This window comes from Mastigoproctus giganteus, chromosome 5, assembly GCF_048544385.1.
Source record: "Mastigoproctus giganteus isolate SK-2022 chromosome 5, ASM4854438v1, whole genome shotgun sequence".
Classification (NCBI taxonomy): Eukaryota; Metazoa; Arthropoda; class Arachnida; order Uropygi; family Thelyphonidae; genus Mastigoproctus; species Mastigoproctus giganteus.
In genome coordinates this window covers 193015281-193039524 of record NC_143579.1, presented here as the reverse complement: position 1 = coordinate 193039524, position 24244 = coordinate 193015281, and the positions used below count along the sequence as shown (strand labels likewise).

The window sequence follows — 24244 nt, the reverse complement described above, 5'->3', positions numbered from 1 at the left end:
ACAAAACTGGTTTAGGGACCACTTGTACCTACCATACAGAGACGCCGAAATTCAGTGAAAGCATGGATGACTTATTTCTGTGAAACAACAGATGAATTTCCGGGATGAAGGAAAATCAGTCTCTCCTAATTCTCTAATAGGGTGCTTATAATAGAAAACAGGTTGACCAGAGCCAATGTCCATGTCGGGAATATGTCTTAATCATTACCAATAACTATGGACAGCACATAGATAGCAGTTGACGGCGAGATTTCTTGGTACAATAATGGCTTTACGGACAACACTAAATTGTGGAAAGCTCTTAAGAAATAAGCTCTTTAGCTATTAATAGCTAAAGAGATTAATGCTTAATCCTTTTAGCTCGTAATTCTTATTTTCTACAGGATCACCTCTTTTGCCTAAAATCCATTTCTGCGACCAATTCGTACCCTGGTCTAGGAGACCGGCAGAATTATTTAACAAGTACAGCTCAAAGTTGAAAAAAATCCGTGAGTAACGGTTCAATTTGAAAGTGTCTGCAATTCGGCCCAGACACAATAGGGGAAAGTATAAGATGAGAGCCTTGTCAATCAGTTCGGCCCTGGAGAGACTGTGCAAGGCTCAAGGGGTAGAATTTTTTTCAGCCTGGTCTGTATTTGTTAACAGGAGAGCCTGCTTCTACAGGAATGGGATACACTTAAACAGAAAGGGTGCAAGAATATTTACTGATACTATCAAGGCAGTGTTAGGTGGGTCGGAAAACTGATAGCTTGGGGGAGATACACGGAATAATAGATTAACAACCACTGGCAGAGGTGAAAGTAATTCTTGTTTCTTGTACTGCTTCTATTGGAATGAGCAGCAGCCTGAAAAACAAGGTGCAGGGGATTTCAGAGACTGCTGGGAGTCATTGCAGAACAAGTAAATACATGGGCTGTGCAAGAGTAGCTAAGAACAGGAACAGGTGTATATATACTTATCTGTACACCAATGCTAGGAGTTTGGTAGATGAATTTGAGGTGTTGGCAGTTGGGATATCAGACGTGGTGTCAAACGGATATAAGGAATGCAGAAATGGAATTTGGAGTATAAAAGGTGTACAGAAAGGATAGACAGGATAGAAAGGAGGGAGGAGAGGTTATGCAATTAGTTAAGAAACACATAAAATCCAAGGAAGTACAGCCAGGTGACATGGGTGGACAGAGCAGTGTCAAGTGATAGTGACATAAGCACTGGGAAAGCAAAATTGAGAGTAAGAGTGCGTTATAGGCCTAATGACTCTGATTAGTATAATAAACAACTGTACAGAGAAATAGAGTAGGCCAGTAAATCAGTGTCTTATAATGAGGGATTTTAATTTCCCAGATATTCACTGGAATTTGTGGGTTGATTACTCACACACAAGCAAGGCATTTATTGGATGATTGTTTTCAACAGCACCATGTTCAGGAGGCATCTAGAGGGAGTAATACTCTTCATCTGATTATCAGTACTGATTCTTCATGCATTAAGAAACTGCAGATAAAGGAACTACTAAGGAGCAGTGAACACAGTGTGCTGAAGTGGGATTTACTCAAAGAGGTATTTACCCCTGATGATGGTTTGCTTTCATAAAGGTGACTACGGTGGTCTAAGACAGTATTTAAATTCTATGCAGTGGGACCAATTGAAAATGTTACCAACAGCAAATTCAAAATGGGAAGAATTCAAAGAATTAATCTTGGAAGTAACTAGATTTATCTTACCAACTAAGAAATATTGTTCAAGGTTTAGGCCTGAATGGATGTCAGATAAACTAATGAGACATGTGGCAGAAAAGAAAAATGCATGGGATACATTAACAAATTAACAAGTGACACGGACGTCTATGGTAGATATAAGCTGGTCTGTAACCAAGTCATAAAGGAGGTTAGGCAGGCAAAGGCAAATTACAAGAAATCTTTGGAAAAGGATGCAAAGAAAAACCACAGAGAGTTCTTTACTTATATAAACTCTAGAAGGAAGGGGATGAATTAAATTGGTCCAATTGATATCGATGGTTCAACTGTTCTTGATCCTGCTCTGGTAGGTAACAAAGCAAATGATCATTTTGCATCTACATTCACACATGACGTTGTTGTTGTTGTTATTTGGTTTTTAGGAGCATTAGCAACTAAGGCCATATTGCTCCAGGGGTATGCGGTAGTCATTTCCTGACCTTTCCGCATCCTCCATATTTGGTGGCTCACGAGCTCGAACCCCAGTCTAATCAAGAAGTGTGTGCTACGCACTGCTGCTCCTGCCCACCTGATTCACATATGAGGAGTTATTCAGGGAAGGGAATGTCAGAGGTGAATTAAACTCCGGCAGTGAGCTAGATGATTTTGTAATAACTGAGAGCAAAGTGGAGGATAAATTGGAGAAATATGAAAGGCAACTGGGTGGATGGGATCTATCAAGTTCTATTAAAGGAGGCAGTAAAGGAAGTAAGGAAACCTTTAGCCATAATTATGAGAGATTCATTGAACTCAGGGAAAGTACCCAAGTCTCCTACTCTTAATATCATTAGTGCCAATGTATACAACTATATCACCTTTTGTGCCCTTAAAAGATGATATCTGCTCTACAACGTCAACCTTTGCCCCTGGCAGACATACCTTATTCTATTTTATTTTACAAATTTCCCACCTGCAAAAAATACTAGCAGCAGAGAAGATAAGACAGTTTGAGCAAGCATATGAGCCCTTTTTTAAACACTTTCCAAAATACTCTTTCAAATTCAACAAGGACAGTGTACAATATGTATATCCAACTAGTTTCATTCTGTATCCTATATATTGTGCTTAGACTGTTGCTAGTTTGCAAACAGAAACTGATACGCAACGGGTTATTTTTTAGTGTGCATTAAATATAATGTTCAATGCCTGGAAAGCAAAAAATGGACCACAACAAACATAGAAAATAAGCTAATGAAGTCTATATAATAACACGTTTACAAATTTAAGTTTGTTCACTGGGGTTTAAATTTCAATAGGTCCTACTGCCGAAATATGTTGCTGTGATTTCAAATATGACTTTTATTTTTTTCAATCACATCCAGATACATCACAATTTAAGAAATAAAAAAGTATTGTTTTTTACAAAAGTATATAACTTTATTGTATTTAGTAATGACAAATTGATAGGATTACATTTTCGTATATCAAAAAATACGTAAATACTAACAAGTATTAATCAAAATTCTGAAACTTTCATTAATCAGACCTTCGTCTCTTTGTTTGAAAAGAATGTTTAATCGTTTTTCTTTGTCTTGTATGTACAGTGCCAGGTTTCTCTCTTTTTAAACAACAGCAGTAGTTGGCCACCATGCTTGTATTCCACCTTCCCTGGTACCTCTGCTCCATTTTTTTTTATGTCCTGATGGAATCTCTCACCTTGTTCTTCGCTCATCTGTGCAAGATTTTCGGGTTAAAAATCAAGATGGGCATGCAAAAAAGTGAATTTTGATGCTCATATTGCAACCTAAATTGCAAAGCTTTTCGAGCATATTTTGAAAATGGTTCAAAAAATATTTTGAACCATTTTCTCATAATTCTGTGATTTATGATTTCCTAGAAAGTTTTCCATTACACTTTTAAAAGCAATCCAGGCTTCCCTTTCAATGTTAGCCATAATAGTTTCAAACTGACCATCTAAAACCAATTTTCTAATTTTGGAACCAATGAAGATGCCCTCCTAAAGTTTTGCATCAGATAAACCAGGAAATTTACTGCAAAGGTACTTAAAGCAGTTGCCATCCTTATTCAATGCTTTAACAAATTGCTTCATTATGCCTAACTTGATATGCAGTGGAGGTAAAAGTATTTTATCTGGCTTCACCAAACTTTCATGCACAATGTTTTTTGACCCCGTGTAAGATTGTCCCTCCGAGGCCATTGCTTCTTTGTTCAATGCAGCGCTTTAGCTCTGCTATCCCATTCACAAATAAAGCATGGCATTTTAGTGTACCCACCCTGTTGCCCAACAACATACATAACACTTTTAAGTCTCCACATAGTTGCCATTCGTGATCTTGATATTTAATTTTCTCCAGAAGTAACTTTAGATTGTCATAAGTTTCTTTTAAGTAGACTGAATGAGCAATTGGCACAATGTGTACTTATCTCCATTATACAAGAGAACACCTTTTAAACTAGTCTTAGAAGAGTCTATAAATAGTCTCCATTCACTAGGAAGATATGATGGAGCTCCTAAGGCACTTATTAAACCAGCGATATCGCTGCAATATACACAAGACCTTCTTGTGAAAAATACTGTATAAACTCCCTTTCACGATTTCTGTACCAGGAAAATGATGTACCTGGAGCAAGTAAGTTCTTCGCTTGAAATCTGGATCCCAGAATTTCAGCAACATACTTTGGAAGAACTAAGTCCCTTACTAAATTGTTCAGTTTGACTTGCATAAATTGCTCTGGTGTTAAAATATTTTCTGGTTGATAACAATCCTCTTCACTAACCTCTTTAGCTTCTGCTTCTGTGGAAGAAGATGTGGACTCCAAAGAGTCTGGTGGAGGTTTTACAGGCAGATCAGGTCCATGCAGAACCAGTCTTATGGCTGACGGTACATCTGGATATTTGATGTCCTTTTTATTTTTTGAATTGTAACCTTTAACGTCACATACAAAAAAGTAACATTCACCAGGGCTTACTGGCTCATGCCACACCATAGGAATAGCAAATAGCAAGCACACCTTTTTTCCTTGAATCCATTTTCTAAGATGTTCAACAAACGTATGGGATACTTTATGCAGTGCCCGCGATTTATCCTGATCGGCTAGTTTTATGTCAAAGTATGCATAATAAGATTTTTTTACAAAATCGGTAATATTTCACCTCTGCTTTACAGGAACAAAACAACCACATATGTAACAAGATATGTCAGGACTGTTTATATACTTTATGGTTGCCATACTAAAGAAAACTAACACACAATGAGAGCTCAAGACGATTTTTATAGGCGTACTGTGACCGCATAAGGGATATGCCACTTATATAGACTCTGTGGTTGAGTGGACTGCACAAACAAGTGTGTGCATGCTCAGACAAGTTTAAACCGTAACTACACAAAGAAGTCTCCCAGACTCCTCTCGGAAAATAAAATTCTGGGAATCACAGATGGGGTGGAAGAGCAGGGTGGGGGGCGTCTACCTTCCTGGGTAAAGGTCGGCTACCTTGCAGTGTGTGTAGTTACGGGTTAAACATGCACAATCTGTTGTATTTGACACTGTTTACGAATATAGGGGTATAAAACTTGTAAACCATTGCAGAAACTATAGTTATGTACACATCTGCGTATAATACCTAGGTAATCTTTTATTAATGAAGTGTGAAAAATCTTTACGTGATAGAAACAAATGGACTTCGGTTTAGTAATCAGTAAACATGCATAAATAATTGCCACATACTTTTACTCAAACCCTAGATACACTGTAAACCAGTGTCATTAATGCCATGTGCGTGTGTGTGTGCACATTCTTCTTTACATATATGAAATGTAAGTGAATACAACAGTATTGGCAGGGAAAAAAATTACCTCTGTTTTTTCTAAAAATTCTTCTGTGGTCCATGGGCTCTCTTTAGGTAGTTCAATTATTTGGGTTTCACGTATAATTCTTAGAAGTCTATCAATCTGATATATCTTAATATCCGAAACCTTAAAAAAAAAAAATTCATTAATAAATTCTGATGCACATGAACATACAGAGTATTTCATGTAAGCTGTACTTTCAGGAATGATTCATAACCTGAAACAATTAAAAAAAATTCACATAAACAGGTGTTCGATTCTGAACGAGTTACAGAGCTATAGTTGTTTGAATGATAAGAAGAGCCTATAGATTTTTCAATGGCAAAAAAATAATAAAAAAAATAAATAATAAGCAGACACATGCCTGGTAAAATGTTGCTTCATATAGGTACATATTCTTCATATAAGTTCTAATTTTTTTTATTATTATTATTATATTTTTTTACCATTGAAAACTTCATAGTCATTTTTTTTTTTTTTTTTTTTTTTTAATTTCTGTAACCATTCAGAAATATACACATCTATATGAACTTTTTTAATTTGTTTTCACATCCCAAACCAATCCTGAAAGTATGACACAAAACTTATGAAACACCTGTGTATAAGGAAATAAGACAAGTCAAAATCAAACAGTTAAACTTGTGAATTAAAATGACAATATCAATAAATAGATTGCAACACACACACACACACACACACACACACACACACACACACACACACACACACACACACACACACACACACACACACACACACAGGGAGATATAAAAAAATGTACTTTTTTACAGTTTGTGTTCAAAACGTCCTAATATGACAACATTAAAATAAACAATCGAGAAGTTCTGTAATTACAAAAACAACTCCTTTATTCTACTATAATAGTTACTATTCCGGTAGAGTAAAGGTTTAAGATGACTGCAGCTAACTGGTAATTGTGAAAGTACAGAGTCAGCTATGTTATAGGTTCAAATCCAAGTGATTCCAGAAAATATGGCAATATTCTTCTATTTTGTGAACTCCTCTGACCCTATGCGGCTATCCAAAATTAAGGATGAAATTTATTATTAATTATAATAACTAAATGGATATATTTGCATTTAAATCAATCCTTTCTTAATCAAAAAGGTATACCATCCAAAAAAGGAAGATAAATGAAGTTTATTTTTTCTCTTTGTTTAGGCAGCTATCATAATATAAATTTACTTTTAAACAGAATTGAACTAATAAGTAAACTGTATATGTGAAAGTAATTACTGGTACATAAGTATTACCCTCAAATAAATATTATTTTATATCTTTTATTATCTTCCACCTCCTCCTTCGTCCAATCTGGCTATGAATTAAGAAAATTTCCCAATACTGATATTAATAGCAAAAGCTTCTTAAAATAACTCGTTTCACTATCTGTTTGATTAAATGGTCATTAAAAAGTACAGATGAAAGCATTTTAAAACTTGTTTAAATACAATGACCTTATTCACCCTGAATGCATTCCCATTAAAGCATGCCTGTATCTTAAACTTATATAAAATGATGACAAAACCGAACTTAATTTAATTAATAGTGAAGTCTGGAAGGCATTACTTGTAAGAAAACTGCTTTTTTGAGCAGAAAAGAAGTACTTTTCTTATTGTAATTTCCAATTGTTATTTTGTTATTTCTTCAAAATAAAAATTCAATTCAAAAATTCAAATAAATTAAATCAAAATATAACAAGTGAAATGAGTTAATGCTTGAAAAACAGTTTTCTTGGAAGTAATTCCATCCAGACTTCGCCATTAACTAAATTAAGTTCAGGTCAGTTTGTAATCAGTTTTAAGATATAAAAAATTGGTATGATTTGACTGGTTTTCCAAATTGAACTTCTTCTCTTCGCGTAGTACTTCCTCAACCTCGTACTCATCCTCAGAGTTGGAATAAACAAGTTCCTCAAGTTCATCATCTGTTAGTGTTGTTGCCTGTCCATCAATTAAATCGTTAATGTCCTCCTCTAAGTAATTACACGAAACCTATGGTCCTATTCTCCTGGCAAACTCATTCATTTCAGCGGTGGTTTCCTTGTGCTGTGTCTGGAATGGTTCGTAGTTCGTCTGGACTACAAAATACGAAGAGACTGTCAGCTATAGTGAAGTCCTTCCAAAATTGAATAAAGCTGAGGTTGTCGCTGCATGGCCTCAACGATTTGGTCCATACACCTCTTCATGTAGTTGACCTTGATTACCCCCCCTGGTCAAGCGGCTGGATAAGGGAGATAGTGTTAGGAGGGTAGAAAGACCACCTCTACATCTTCATTTGCACAGTCATGTGCATCACTTGGGTGTCCTGGGACATTTTCCAGCATGAATTTGTGGCCTGGTCAACACACTAGCAAGACTTTTGTGGATTTATTGAATGACTGTTTTCTACATCAGCATGTTCAGGAGGCAACTAGAGGGGGAGTAATACTCTTGATTTGACTATCAGTATGATTCTTCATGCATTAAGAATCTGCAGATAAAGGAATAAGTGGGTGGCATTGATCACAGTGTGCTGAAGTGGGATTTACTCAAAGAGTTAACTACCATTAGGGGTAAAGGGAAGGGTTATTGCTTTCGTAAAGGCGACTACAATGGACTCAGACAGTATTTAAAAATTCTATACAGTGGGACAAACTGATGATGTTACCAACAGCAAATTCAAAATGGGAAGCATTCAAAGAACTTATCTTGGAAGCTACTAGACTTTACATACCAACTAAGAAATATTGTTCAAGGTTTAGGCCTAAAGGGATGTCAGATGAACTAATGAGACATATGGCAGAGAAGAAAAATGCATGGCATACACAAATTAACACGTGACACAGAAGCCTATGATAGATACAAGTTGATCTGTAACCAAGTTACAAAGGAGGTTAGGCAGGCGAAGGCAGATTACGAGAAATCTTTGGCAAGGGACGCAAAGAAAAACAGCAAATAGTTCTTTACTTATGTAAACTCTAGCAGGAAGGGGATGAATCAGATTGGTCCACTTGATATCGATGGGTCAACTGTTGATGATCCTGCTCAGGCAGCTAACAAACTAAATGAATATTTTGCATCGACATTCACACATGAGGAGTTATTCAGCGAGGGGAATGCCAGAGGTGTATTCAACTCTGGCAGTAAGCTAGAGAATCTTGTAATAACTGAGAGTAAAGTGGAGGAGAAATTGTTGAAGATAAACAAAAGAAAGGCACCTTGGGTGGAAGGGATCTATCCAGTTATATTAAAGGAGGCAGCAAAGAAAGTAAGAAAACTCTTAGCCATAATTATGAGAGCTTCCTTGGACTCAGGGGAGGTACCCACAGACTGGAGATGTGCAAATGTGACCCTAATTCACAAAGAAGGATCAAAGGCTGACACAAGTAATTATAGATCTGTGAGTTTAACTTCTGTTCCAGGAAAATTAATGGAGGCACTGGTTAAAGAAGCACTGCAGGATCATCTAGACAAGACTTCAGTTACAGCTCGGACACAGCATGGTTTTGTTAAGGGAAAGTCTTCCCTGACCAATTTGATTGGATACTATGATGCAGTCACAAAAGGATTGGATGCAGAGAATAACTTTGATATTATATATTTGGATCTTAGAAAGGCTTTTGATATTGTTGCACATGGAAGCCTGCTGCACAAATTGGAGCAGTGTGGCATTGGAGGCAAATTTCTGCTATTGATAAAGTGGTGGTTCAGGGGGAGAAGACAGAGAGTGGTAATCAATGGATTGCTCATCGTGGACTAATGTTATTAGTCGAGTCCCTCAGGGTTCAGTGTTGGGCCCATTATTGTTTTCTGTATTTATAAATGATATTGATGATTTTATATCAAGCTTAATGTCCAAGTTTGCAGACGATACAAAGGTTGGCAGGGTTGTCAAGGACACTACTGACACCATGCTGCTGCTGCAACAGGATATGGAAATATTGAGCAGATGGGCTGAGAGATGGTAAATGAAGTTTAACATTGACAAATGTAAAGTACTACATATGGGAAACAGCAACCCCAGAGCAACGTATCAACTCTGTGGTACTACACTGACAGTGGTAGAGAATGACAGGGACTTGGGGGTGGTTGTGCAGGCAGATATGAAGTTCTCTGAGCAGTGCAGAAGTGCTGCAAGAGTAGCTCATGCCAATGATATATAGGAATTTTTCTAGCAGGGATAAGGAGGTGATTATTCCCTTGTATAAGGCAATGGTCAGGCCACACCTAGACTACTGTATACAGGTCTGGAGGCCTCATTTCAAGAAGGATGTAGAGCTGCTGGAACGAGTACAGAGAAGGGCACCAAGATTAGTGAATGGAACAAAGGGGTGCTCTTACGAAGAAAGGCTTAAGTTTTGCAAATTACAGTGTCTGGAGACTAGGCAGCAGCGAGGTGATCTGATAGAGGTGTATAAAGCCTTGAATGGTTTGAGCATGCTCAATGCTGATGGGATTCTTCCTCTTGCTCAGAATAATCATCTAAGAGGGCATAAATTCAAATTGAGGAAAGACAGATGTAGGATAGACGTGCGGAAACTTGCCTTTAGCCAGCAGGTGGTTGGTTGGTGGAACAGACTTCCATCCCTTGTCATGGAAGTTGATAGCCTAAATAAGTTTAAGGCTCAGCTGGACAGGTATTTCAAACGAACAGAGGGGTGAAGTGGAAGTGGTTTTTTTTTTTTTTTCCTTTTTTGCCGATGCTGCATAAGCTTGCTTTCTTTCATCAAATGCCTCTACTAATGCTAATGAGGAGAACTTTAAATGGAAGCCCTTTTTCCTCCAGTTATTCCTTTCCTCGGGGATGAAGCAGTAATCGAACCAGTTCAAGAAGAGGTTCTCCATCGTCCAAGCTTCTGCATTGAACATCCAGTACACAGGGAGTATATTCTTGTTACATCCTCTAAGAGAGCTTGGTTTTTGAGCATGGAAAATTAGGCCAGGCTTTGTCACATGGCCTGCTGCACTGCTGCAAAGTAGCAGTGTAGCCCGATCTCTTGCCGCCTTGGATCCTGGGACCTCCTTCTCTTCAACAGCTATATTGGTGTGCTGAGGCATCTTTTTCCAGAATAATGCCGTCTCATTGGCATTGAAAATCTGTTCAGATTTATATCCCTTCTCCTAGATGAGCTTCTTGAGTTGCACAGGATAGGCCTTATCAGCTGATCACGAGGCCTTAGCAGCCTCGTGATCAGCTGAAGCAGATTCACCCATAATCTTTACATTATGGAGTGAATTCCTCTTGAATTTCTGGAACCAGCCTTTGCTGGCAACGAAAGTGGTTTCTGTGGTGCTACTGGTACATCGGAGGTTTGATACTTAAATCTGTTGTAAAGAATAGGGCCTTAGCCGAAAAATATACCAATTTTTTTTTTTTTTTTGTGCCAGTCTTCAATCCAAATAAACAGTGCATTCTGCATTTTTAACATCACTTTATCACATACATAAGCCACATATTTAGCAGTTGCCTGCCTCTCTGATCTCGATTTCTTGTTCCTCATGTATCGTATGGTACTTTCGTTGATACCAAACATGTGGCCTACGGCAGCATATGTGAGCCCTTCTCGACATTAATCTAGAATCTGCACTTTCTCATTCAAAGTCATCACTTTCTTGGCCCTTTTAAGCTTTTGTCCATTACCAGAAGCACTTTGTTTAGTACCCATGGGTATTCACTTAAGCACAGTACTATTTTAAGCACAAGTAGCCTAACACACACACACACACAACACAAAAAGATCACAAGCCATCCTACTCAGATAATGCTCACTGCAAGACTAAAGACGTGCATGCCCCACCATCACTGAGGGTGAATTGACACTGAGGGTGTATGACAAATTTTGCGACTGCCAACACAAAAACATGAATTCACAAACACAGATCCCGCAAATGTGGAGACCCGACTGTATTTTAAAAACAAGGTGCAACCAACCCATAACAATTAAAGCAAAATATAAATATATGTGTTTAATGCGAAGAGGACACAAATGAATTATTTTTTGTTTACACCAAAATAAAAACAATTTTCTTCATTAGGAAAAACTAAAAGTATATTTCCCTTTTAATTATGATTTTTTCTTAATATTAAATATTAGTATTGTGCAAATAGATTCATACATTACACCGCAACAAAGTTACCTCTCATATACATTTTCTTAATCTGACTGCTAGGCACTTTTCAGCATTCCGCTAATACAGTGGTTTTCAATTATATCATGTTCATTATGTTTGCCGCTTGTTCCACTTTTTTCGGCATGATGCACTCAGCAGCCAAGTCCAAGAAGGCCGTTGGAAGCCATTTTATTGTCGGTGATTCAATCCGTTTACAGCATATGACAGTGTAAACATGTTATTAGGCTTTTATATGCATTCCCAAGTGAAAAAAGGCTATGTTTCACTTTTCACCGATTTTCACTTTTTCGGGGGGGGGGGGGGGTCTGGAACCTAACCCACTATATGAGTGGGCCTTACTGTACAGTCTTTATAACAACATTAGAGAGGAAATCATAATTATAAAAATGTACAATACTGAATTGTAAAAATTATTTAATCAATATTTATAATTGTGAAAAATTATGTAATCTAATCATTTCTTCTGAACATAAAAAAACAAAACAAAACTAACTGAGGAATCTAAATAACAGTGCTTTATAATCTAAACTGAGGAATCTAAATAACTAACTGAGGAATCTAAATAACAGTGCTGGAACTATATAAAAGCACTATATAAATATAGTGCTTTTATATAGTTCCAGTTATAGAAATGTGTACATTTCTATAACTGGAACTATATCAGTAACTAAATATATTTTATGCTCAGAGAATATCCAGATAAAGGAATCATTAGGCCAGTGATCATAATATACTGATGTGAGATATACTTAAACCCGTTACTGCTGTTAAGGGTAAAAGGAAGAGATTTTGTTTTCATAAGAGCAACAGCAGTGATATTAGATAGTTTTTAAATTCTTTTCATTGGGACCAAATTATGATGTTACCAACTTCAAATTCCTACTAAGAAACATTCAGGGAAGTGGAAAAGAAATTTCTAAAGCTAAAAGTAAATAAGGTACTTGGGTCTGCCAGGATCTATCCAGTTATATTAAAAGAAGCAGCAAAGGAAGTAAATCTCAGCTATAACTATGGAGCACCTTGTTTTGGGGGGGGAGGGGAGGGGAAGGGTCCTACAGACCATATATGTAAATGTGTCTCCTATTCACAAAGGAGGAATCAATGGGTGACATGGGCAATTACAGACCTATTACCTTGGCTTCTGTTCCAAAAAAAAATAATGGAATCAGTGGTTAAAGGAGGATAACAAAGGAACTGGATGAAAATAATAATTATGACATATATACAGGGTGTTGCTTTAAAATAACAAGATTGTTGCAATAAAATAGATATATATGAAAGATTTTATACCTTATAAGTTATCCCCTTGTAATTCCCTTGGGATTGCACATGGTGTTTCATACATTTCTTCCAAGCACAGAAACATTTCTGGAAGTTATATTCTATAAGCCCTATAAACACTTCAGTTAATTTTTTCTGCATATATTCAATGTACTGGAAATGGTTTCCCATTAAGTACACACTTTTTCATTTAGGGAAGTGAAAAGAGTTACAATGGGCTAGATCTGGTGAGTAGGGTGACATGGTCAATGTTCACATACAGGAATTTCTTTTTTGACCAGAAACTGGTGAACACAGAGAGTGTTCTATAATAGCTGATGAATGATGAATACAAATACAATACAGGTAGTTCCCGACTTTACGAGTTAATTCATTCCTAGCACGCGCTCGTAAAGTGAAAACTCATAAAGCGGGAATTTATTTCCAGTAGACATAATGTTGAAAATGGGTTACATCCTCAACAATGAAATTAGTTAGCTAATTAGTTTATCTTTAAACAATTATTAATTTATCCAAAGAAGTGAAAACATAGCCTGTAAAATCAAGCAAATTATAATTTAAAAAATTATTTATGACTTTTTTTTTTGTTAGTTGTTGGCACAACGGCTTCTGTGACCATATTGCACCTCCCAAGTTTTTGCATTTTCTACTGTGATTCGAACCGGCGACCTGTGGGTTGCCAAGCAGGCACTTTAGCCACATGGCTAGCCCAGTCGGCATTTATGACTTACAAGTGTTCTTCATCATCGACTAAATACGCACTCATTGATCACTCATTGTTGAGTCGGCACGCGTTGGTTTTTTGCACAAGGAGTAGTCTTCTTCAGAAATGCTTCAAGAGGTGTTTGTTTCCAAAATTTTCTCTTTTCTTTATAAATTTCAAGTAGCATGCATAAGCAGCATTATTTTAACGGCACGCACAACTTGCAACTAACTAACACAATTAGCAGTGAAAAACAAGTTTATGAAGCTTAAAAAAAAGGAATGAAGAGAAGATTCTGAAAATTTGTTTTTTATATGATTGATGTTGTTGTTTGTTTTTTGGTAGTTGCTGGCGCATCGGCTTTTGTGGCCATAGTGCACCTCCCAACATTTTTTGCAATACTTTGATCCAAGCCCGAGGCAGGATTCGAACCCGCAACCTTTGGGTTGCGAGGCAGGCACTTTACCCACCCGGCTAGCACGGTCGGCGATATATGATTGAAGATTTCAGTGAAGGAGAAACACGTTTCACCATAATAATGTAAAAACCCACACAATTCCAGCAATCGATATTTTTGCAAACGCAATGACATCGAGTTTACTACAATTTAAGTGTCATCAGTGACTACAGTGTCATCATCAGCGTTCTCTGATGATGACAGTGTATTCCACAATTTCAGTGTCAGCATCAGAGGTCTCTGATGATTACACAGAGATTGTGAAAGACACCGCAATGTTATCTTATTTCGGTCGCCTTTTCACTTCTTATCTTTATTTTTAATTTCCTGTCTATTTCTTCTTCTTTTTCATACCATATATCGCTCAGTGTATACTGTATATTAATAGGTTTAAATCAAAATCTTCTTCACACCTTCTACATACAATATCCTTGGTGATTTTAATGTTTACAACTCCAGCTGGCTTCCGTTTTCTAGTCACACTGACCCAGCAGGTCGAGATGCTGAGGCTTTTGCAATTACTAATGACCTAGCACAGATTGTTCATTTACCTACAAGAATACTGGACAATCCTAATCATGCAGCCAGTACGCTTGATCTATTTCTCACAAACGACCCTTCTAAGTACACGGTCGAAGTGAGAGGTCCTTTAGGCACGTCAGATCACAACTTGGTGATTGTCTCTTCTCCAATGGAACCTTTACCTCATGGCTATTCCCAACCTTGTGCTGTTTGGCATTACAAGAATGCAAAATGGGATGACCTGTGAGACTTCTTTTCTTCTTTTCCTTGGTCGGATCACTGTTTCAAAACTTCTGATGTCAACGTTTTCTCAGATCGTGTCAGTGAAATTATTCTTGCAGGAATGGAATCCTTTATCCCACACTCCACTTTAAAATCTCATTCTTTATCTAAACCTTGGTTTTCCAATAAATGTGCTGAGGCTGTTCAAGAGAAGAATGTTCCATATCATAATTGGCTTGTTTCTAATTCTTCGGTTTCATTTTCTGCCTACACCAAAGCTCGCAACAATTGTAAAGCAGTTATTAATCAGTCCAAACTAGAGTTTGAACAGGCTAAGAGTAGAAAACTTCCTTCTTGCCCTAATGGTAGCCGAGCATTCTGGTCTCTGGTCTCTTGCCAGAGCTATTGGCCGCAACGTTTGCCCATCTCTGCTCCCACCTCTGCCAAACCAGATGGTTCTGTTATCACTTCAGCCAAGGATAAAGCTGACCTGCTAGCATCCCATTTTTCTTCCAGCTCATATATTAATGATCTTGGAAAAACACCTCCCACCATTCCCAACACGCTCCATTCAATGCCTCCTGTGGTCTTCCATCAAAAGGATATCAGAAGGATTTTGATGAATCCTGATGCTAAGAAAACTCCATTTCCTGATGGTATTTCTCCACTTGTTCTTAAAACCTGTGCTCCTGAACTTACTCCTATTCTTTGCCGCCTTTTTTCACTTTCTTATTCCAAACGTGTTTTTCCTTCTGCTTGGAAATTTGCTCATATCCAGCCAGTTCCTAAAAAGGGTGACAAATCCCTCCCATCCAATTGTCATCCCATTGCAATTACTTCTACTCTTTCTAAAGTAATGGAGAAATCAATTAACTGCCAACTTTTAAACTACCTAGAAACCTTCCGTTTGATCAACGATCACCAGTATGGATTCCGTCAGTGTCGATCCACCGGTGATATTCTGGCTTATGTTACCCATTTATGGACTAATTCAATGGAAAGGTTCGGTGAAACACAAGTAGTTGCTCTTGACATCTCAAAGGCTTTTGATCGTGTTTGGCATAAAGGTCTTCTAAACAAGCTTCCATCTTATGGTTTGCCAACTGTTTTTAGTAATTGGTTATCCAGTTTTCTCTCTGATTGCTCACTGAGGGTGATGGTAGATGGCTCTCTGTCTTCTAACTTCTCCACTAATGCCGGTGTCCCCCAAGGTTCAGTTCTTTCACCCACTCTTTTCCTCTTGTATATTAATGACCTTCTTCCATTGACTGGAAATCCTATCCACAGTTTTGCCGATGATAGCACATTACATTCCACTTTCCATTTTGAGAAATGTTGTCCTGCTCAATCAGCTTCAACTTCTCAAAAATCTGCTACCAATTCCTTAAACGCCAATCTCCAGGTAATTCTCCAGTGGGGCAATGACAACTTAGTTGATTTCAACCCTTTTAAAACTGAGTCTTCTCTTATATCTCGCAAAAAGGATTCTTCTGCTCCTATGCTTATCTTTAGTGACCCTCCGATTTCCAGGCAAAATGATATATCTCTTTTGGGGATTACCCTGACTTCTAATCTCTCTTGGCACAAGCACATTACAAATACTGCTTCCTCTGCATCAAAAAAACTTGGTTTTCTCTTTTGCTCTCAGCGTTACTTTTCTTCCAAACAGCTGCTCACTCTGTATAAATCGCAAATCCGCCCTGCCATGGAATATTGTTCCCACATCTGGAGTGGCGCCCCCAAAACCTCTCTCAGGCTTCTTAATTCCATTCAGAAGAGGGCAACCGCCTCCGTAGCCAGGTGGGCAGGAGCAGCAGTGCGTAGCACACACTTCTTGATTTAGACTAGGGTTCGAGCCCGTCACCACCAAATACGAAGGATGCGGAAAGGTCAGGGAATGACCACTGCATATCCCGGAGCAATATGGCCTTAGTTGCTAATGCTCCTAAAAACCAAACAACAATAACAATCAGAAGAGGGCAGTTAGGTTAATTAATGATTCATCTCTAACAGAGTCTCTCCACTTGCTTTCTCATAGACGTACTGTTTCTGCTGCATGCCTCTTCTCCAGATACTTCCATGGGCACTGTTCTTCTGAATTGGCTACTATAATTCTCGCTCTCTCTTTCAAAACAGTCCGAACACATGCCGCCACCAGCCAACGTCCATTTACTGTCCAACTTCAAACCCACAGAACCAACTTTTCATCTTCCTCATTTGTTCATTCAACTGCCGTTTTCTGGAACAACCTTCCTTCATACGTATTTCCTGAAAATTGCAATCTACAGAAGTTCAAGTCCAATGTCAACAAATATCTTCTTTTGTCTTATCAACCTCCAACCCAACGGTACTAAGTACTATAGGTTCTAATACCTCTCGTGTTTGGGGTTATATATATATATATATATTTATAATTATTGATAAAAAATAAAGAAAGAAAGTTAAAACGACAATAACTGTAACTAATATGTAAATAATATTTATGAGTCAATGCAGATGCAAGCAATCATGCAATACACCCATAATGTTTATAATATTAAGGATAATATAAAGAACCATTAGAATAAGCAGATCAATCCAATAATAATACCATCAGGGACCTAAGAAAACGGAAAAAAAAAAAAAAAATTATCGCTTTTTATCGACAATCTAGATGACTTCAACTGGGGCCAACCAACCAGAATGAAGGCAAAAAACGACAAGAGGTTCTCTGTTTCTGTGATGATCAATATATGCTAAGTAATTTAAATCTACACCAAATATAAACCAGTATAGGCCAAAAGTAAATCGAATTTAAATAAATCGAATGATGATAATAAAAGTTTAGAAATATTAGAATCAAAGGTAAGAATTATAAGTAAAATATAAATGTAAGTATATATTAATCATTGTTGGCCCGACAGAGAACGTAATTTAATGATTACAATAAGATTAAATATATAATACATACTACATATTGACTGTATCTAGGACATAATGTAATAGTGATCAAAATAATATGTGATGGATACGGTAAAAATAAATAATTAAATTAACGCATAGAGAAACATGCAGATAGTAAGAAGAAAACTAAAGGAGTAGGAATAATAGAACCTGAACTCCACAAAGGCGAAAAATAGTGGTATAGATAAGAAATAGTTTCTCCTACGTCCTCGGATTGCCCTAATAATTTCGGAGAAATAAAAATAAAGAGTGTAGGACATCCCCCTATGTGATGGATACGGTAAAAATAAATAATTAAATTAACGCATAGAGAAACATGCAGATAGTAAGAAGAAAACTAAAGGAGTAGGAATAATAGAACCTGAACTCCACAAAGGCGAAAAATAGTGGTATAGATAAGAAATAGTTTCTCCTACGTCCTCGGATTGCACTAATAATTTCAGAGAAATAAAAATAAAGAGTGTAGGACAGTTTAAAGATATTACAAGATATAAGTTGTGGCTCGGGCATGCCCAGGATCGCAAACCCGTTCCTATAGTAGGACACTGAGCTGAATTTGCATGTTATCTCGGCGTGAACTTATTAAATTTAAATGAATTTAACTATATATTAACTATATATTAAAAAAAAAAAAAAATGATACACTGTAATTTGCAAGCCGGAGGGTACACGTTTTCTACGCCGTAAGACACCAAGAATGCAAAGTGTATCCTATTTACATATATCATCATCATCATCAGCCATTTTCAATCCACTGCAGGATGAAGGCCTCTCCAGCAACTTTCCAGTTCCTTCTGTTTTGAGCACTGGCCATTCATTTACTACTCAAAAACTCATGAATTTCATCTATCCATCTCCGCCTTTGTCTTCCAGGTTTTCTTCTAGCTCCTCTTGGGTTCCATTCTGTTATTTTCTTAGTCCATCTGTCATCATGTCTTCAAGCTATGTGTCCTGCCCAAGACCATTTTAGTTCTTTAGTTTTAATAAGAATGTCCTTTACTTGAGTTTGCTGCCTAATCCATGTGTTTCTCTTCTTATCTAACAGTCTGATTCCCAATATAATTCGTTCCATTCTTCGCTGTGTAGTTCTTAGCTTCTCTTCCATTCTTTTGGTGAGTGCCCAAGTTTCACTTCCATAAGTCATGGTGGGGAGTATACATTGATTCATTATTTTACGTTTCAGACAAACTGGGATATTGCTCTTCAGTATGTGACTATATTTCCTGAATGCCATCCATCAAAATTTATTCTTCTCTTGACTTCCAGCCATTTGTCATTATTACAGCTAATAACTTGTCCCAGATAAGTATATGACTCCACCTTTTCAATTACTGCTCCTTCAATCATTATTTCCCTTTCCGTGGCATACTTGTTCATCATTACTTTTGTTTTAGCCATACTCATCTTTAGTCTAAAATCCTTACTAACTGTGCATAACTGATTAAGATTTTCCTCTAATTCTTTGGGATCGTGGCTTATGACCACAATGTCATCTGCAAATCGTAAATGGTTTAGGCTCTCCATTCACATTGACTCCTTTCTGCGACCAGTCTAATCTTCTGAAAGCTTCCTCAAGGGCAGCAGTAAACAGCTTCGGAGATATTGTGTCGCCTTGTTGAACTCCTTTCTCGATTTTAAATTTGCTACTGTCTTTGTCTAGTCTAATAAAGGATGTAGCACTCTCATATATTTTCTTCAAAATCATAATATATGGAGTATCTATGCCTTGTCTTTCCAGTGCCCGAAACATTGCCTTATGCTGTATGGAGTCAAATGCCTTTTCATAATCCACAAATGCCAGGCATAATGGTGTTTTATATTCATTTGCTTTCTCCATTAGCTGTGATATTACGTGAAGGTGATCCATAGTTGAGAATCCTGTCCTAAAGCCAGCTTGCTCTTTCGGTTGATTCTCATCAAGTATTCTTTCTAATCTGTTAGTAATGACCCATGTGAACAACTTGTAGATATGGGATAACAAGCTAATTGGTCTATAATTTCCCATTTCTGATTTATCTCCTTTCTTATGCAGCAAAACTATGATTGAATTATTCCACTGCTTAGGCATCACACCTTTTCTAATGCACTTTGTGAAGAGCCTTGCCAGTTTTTGTGATATGTCTCTTCCTCCCAATTTTAACAACTCTACAGTAACTTCATCTTCACCCGGGGCTTTCCGATTCTTCATTTTCTTCAATGCATGTTCTACCTCATCAGGAAGAATATCGGGTATGTCGTATGTGTTGCTACTTTGCAATCCATCTTCCCCACTGCTGGCATCATTCCCTCGCTCCTTGTATAATTCTCTATAGTAGTCTTCTGCTATTTGAATTATGCCTTCTCTGCTGTTTATAAGTACACCATCGCTATTCTTCAGTTTCAGTATCATTTGTCTTTCTGTATTACTGCTCATGGCTGCTGATTTAAATCCTTTGTTTTCCGTTAATGCTTGTTCTACTTTTCTTTTGTTAAATCTTCTTATGTCCTCTCTGAGTCTCTTTCTAATGGCTTTGCATAACTCAGTATACTCAATTTTCTCCCTGTCAGTGTTTTTCTTGCTCTTCATTTGTCGTCTTTGGTTCATCATGACAAGTGTTTCTTGACTAATTTTTTCTTCTTTGGATTTCTGTTTCCCTATAGGTTTCTTGGGCTTTTATCACTTTCAGAAAGTTGTAATATTCCTCGTCGATATCTTGGTCCTGAGCTGTCTGCAGAAGCTCAAACTTGTTCTTAAGTTCCAGTACATACTGCTTTTTCTCCTCCTCTGTTATTTCAAAGACCTTTGTATTATTTACTCGAGTCAGTTTTTTCCTTTCCTTTTCTACATCTATATCAAGTGTACATCTTACCATTCTGTGATCACTTCCAACATTTACCTTATTCAGGACGGTATCATCATTCACAATATATCTTCTGTTAGTGAGGTTGAAGTCGATTTCATTAGTTGTCAATCCATTTGGACTCTTCCATGTCCACTTTCTGTTCACCCTTTTCTTGAAAAAAGTGTTCATTACTGACATTCCTTGAGATTCTGCAAATTCCACAAGTCTTTCACCTCTTTTATTTCTTTCACCAATTCCAAAATTTCCTATAGTTCCTCTTTCTGCGCTGTTTTGCCTTTTTCCAACCTTAGCATTAAAGTCCCCCATAATAATAGTGTAGTGGGTTTTCTGCTCATCTAGAAGACTCTCAATTTCAGTGTACATTTTTTCAACCTCTTCATCATCATGGCTCGATATTGGTTCATAAATCATTATAATCTTTAGCTTGTACCTCTTAGAAATCTTGAGTATTAGTCTTGACACCCTTGGTGATGTACTTTTGAGTTCCAAAATGTTGTTTTTAAAATCTTTATGGACCAGAAACCCAACTCCACCTTCACTCCTTTCACTGTTTCCATTGGTGTACAGCAGATTTCCACTTGATAAACTTATAAGTGATTCATTTCTTCTTCTTGTTTCAGCCAAACTGATGATATTCCAATTCACATTTTCTAATTCCTTTTCCAGCTCTAATATCCTGTCTTCACCGATGAGTGATCGTACGTTATAACAGGCCAAGTTCAATTTCCGTGCATGGCAGCCTGGTTGTACATATTTACATATATACATGGCACTAAATATAACGATTATATTGAAAATTATATTAAAACAATAGGTTCAGAAAACAAATTTTTGAAATTAATTATGTTTATCACTTTCCAGAAATGATATTTCAGGTAAGCAATAGGGAAATTATTATTGATCAACCTGCCGTACAACGCTGTTAAGCCCGCTGCACAATTTTTATTACTATTGCAGATATAAGCAATCCTTAGACACTGCGATAAAATTATATTAGCATGCACTGATTTTGATATATTAGATTTCCAATTTGTAAGGCTGACTACGCTAAAATTAAATGCATCTCTTTTATTATATATGTTTACGTCTATATTATTATTATGGAATATTTGTATATGAAGATCCAAGTAATTTGCTATAGTATCGGAACTATTAGTTTTTTCCAATACAAGTTCTACTGGATATAATTTACTGTAATCCTGGACAAAATGTGGACAATTAAAAACACATAGATCATCTACGTATCTATATATAGGTAGGTTATCTTGGAATTCTCTTTCTGTATAATGTAGATAAAGGTTTGCGATTATGCTTGATGCTGGACTTCCCATCGGGGTGCCAGTCACTTGTAGGTATAACGATGTTCCATCATATACATAATTATTAAAGATGCATAATTTTATTAGAGAATCCCAATAGGTTAAATCAACCTTTATAGCATTTTTATTTTCTAAATATAGTTTCTGGAGGACGACTTTTAAGTTATCAAGATTAATGCTAGTAAATAGACAGTATTAAAATCGGACAGGATACATGTGTTTGCCACAAACCTTCATTTCATAGATACGTGGATCCTAACCATAATCACATTATTCTTACTATCTGCATGTTTCTCTATGCGTTAATTTAATTATTTATTTTTACCGTATCCATCACATAGGGGGCACCACATATTATTTTGACAACTATTGCATTATGTCCTAGATACGGTCAATATGTAGTATGTATTATATATTTAATCTTATTTTAATCATTAAATTACGTTCTCTGTCGGGTCAACGATGATTAATATATGCTTACATTTATATTTTACTTTTATTTCTTACCTTTGATTCTAATATTTCTAAACTTTTATTATCATCATTCGATTTATTTATATTCGATTTACTTTTGGCCTATACTGGTTTATATTTGGTTTAGATTTAAATTACTTAGCATATATTGATCATCACAGAAACAGAGAACCTCTTGTCGTTTTTTGCCTTCATTCTGGGTGGTTGGCCCCAGTTGAAGTCATCTAGATTGTCGGTAAAAAGTGATAATTTTTTTTTTTTTTTTGCGTTTTCTTAGGTCCCTGATGGTATTATTATTGGATTGATCTGCTTATTCTAATGGTTCTTTATATTATCCTTAATATTATATATATATATACATATATATTAGATAGTATGAACCGGAGCTGTAATGCTCAATACGTTCTATGTTGATATCAACATTTGTAAAATAATCAGTGAAGTTTACCTCAAACATAGTACATAGAACACTTCCGTAGGATACTCTTCAGAAATTAAAACGAAGAAATTGAAAAAACTTACATTAGAGTAACAAATAATTAAAAAATAATTAAAAATCAATTTAACCCAATAAAACTCAATTTATCACAATTAAAAATAGGAAAAATAATTAAAAGAATTTTAACAAAAAACATTACAAAACGATTTTCCTTCCTGAAGCTGACAATGCTTTCAACCGTATGTCATGATCACAGGAATGAAAATTACCGAATAGGGTTGCACATGAAACTTAAATAGGGATGATTAGTCTTTGTGCATGCGCATAAAAGCCCATAAATCGGAGATCAGATATGGCCGATGAATATTAACAGAATTTTCGTGTAATTTAATTTCTACAATTTCTGCAATTAATAGATGCATATAATTACGTTGGACACTTAAGTATTTTGGCCTCGTTATATAACAAAGTATGTTTTTCGTTAACGGCGAGAAAGGCTAATTCTGACGCTGCTGAACAAGAAGTACGAACTGAGGCCGCATGTTGATTAACACAAATATTCAAAGGAAACTGCATCGAACCTTGGTAAGACAAGTCGCAATCACTGCAAGGAATGTTGTTTACCAAGTCATTAATTTGTGTTGCGAATGAGGAAAAGACTGAGTAATTGTTAAATTTAGTGTGTAATTTTCATATTGGCCTGGCCACAATTTTAAATTCGGTATCTTTAAAGAATCTGTTAAGCTGTTTGTGTCACTGTTCAACATATGGGACAGAAATAAAGTATTCTTTGATATTACTATTGTTGGTTGGTGTAGTATTTTGTATACTATCCTTAGCTTGTACCCTAATTTGATTTATTGTAGCAAGAGGATAACCCCTGTTTAAGAATCTGCTGGTTAATATTTGTATTTCTGAGCCCAAAGCAGATTCCGTCGTTGAATATTTGTAGGCATTTAGAAATTGCATAAAGATAACTGATCTTTTGTAGATGAATGGGTGATAGCTGTTATAATCTAGGAGCATACTGGTGTTCGTAGGTTTCGATAGATGTTAAATTGGATTTTATGTGAGTCCCGAGTAAGCGTGAAATTTTGAAAATTTTATAACTTTGTATCCGTATTGATATCAAAGTAGAACATATTGAGCATTATTGTTCATTTTTCTTCAAAATGACTTACATCAGTTTTATAACTTTGTATCCGTATTGATATCAAAGTAGAACATATTGAGCATTATTGTTCATTTTTCTTCAAAATGACTTACATCAGTTTTATAACTTTGTATCCGTATTGATATCAAAGTAGAACATATTGAGCATTATTGTTCATTTTTCTTCAAAATGACTTACATCAGTTGCAAAAA

At 36.4% G+C, this 24244-nt stretch overlaps 1 protein-coding gene across 1 annotated transcript in view; it reads right to left on the bottom strand.

Moving 5' to 3' along the window:
* Positions 1-24244, bottom strand: part of LOC150085960 (dynein axonemal heavy chain 8-like) — a 1559705-nt gene that overhangs the window by 1255672 nt on the left and 279789 nt on the right. Inside the window, exon 18 of the mRNA XM_090374756.1 lies at positions 5552-5671. Within this exon, the coding sequence (XP_090230882.1) occupies positions 5552-5671 (120 nt within the window). The remainder of the gene's footprint in view (positions 1-5551; positions 5672-24244) is intronic.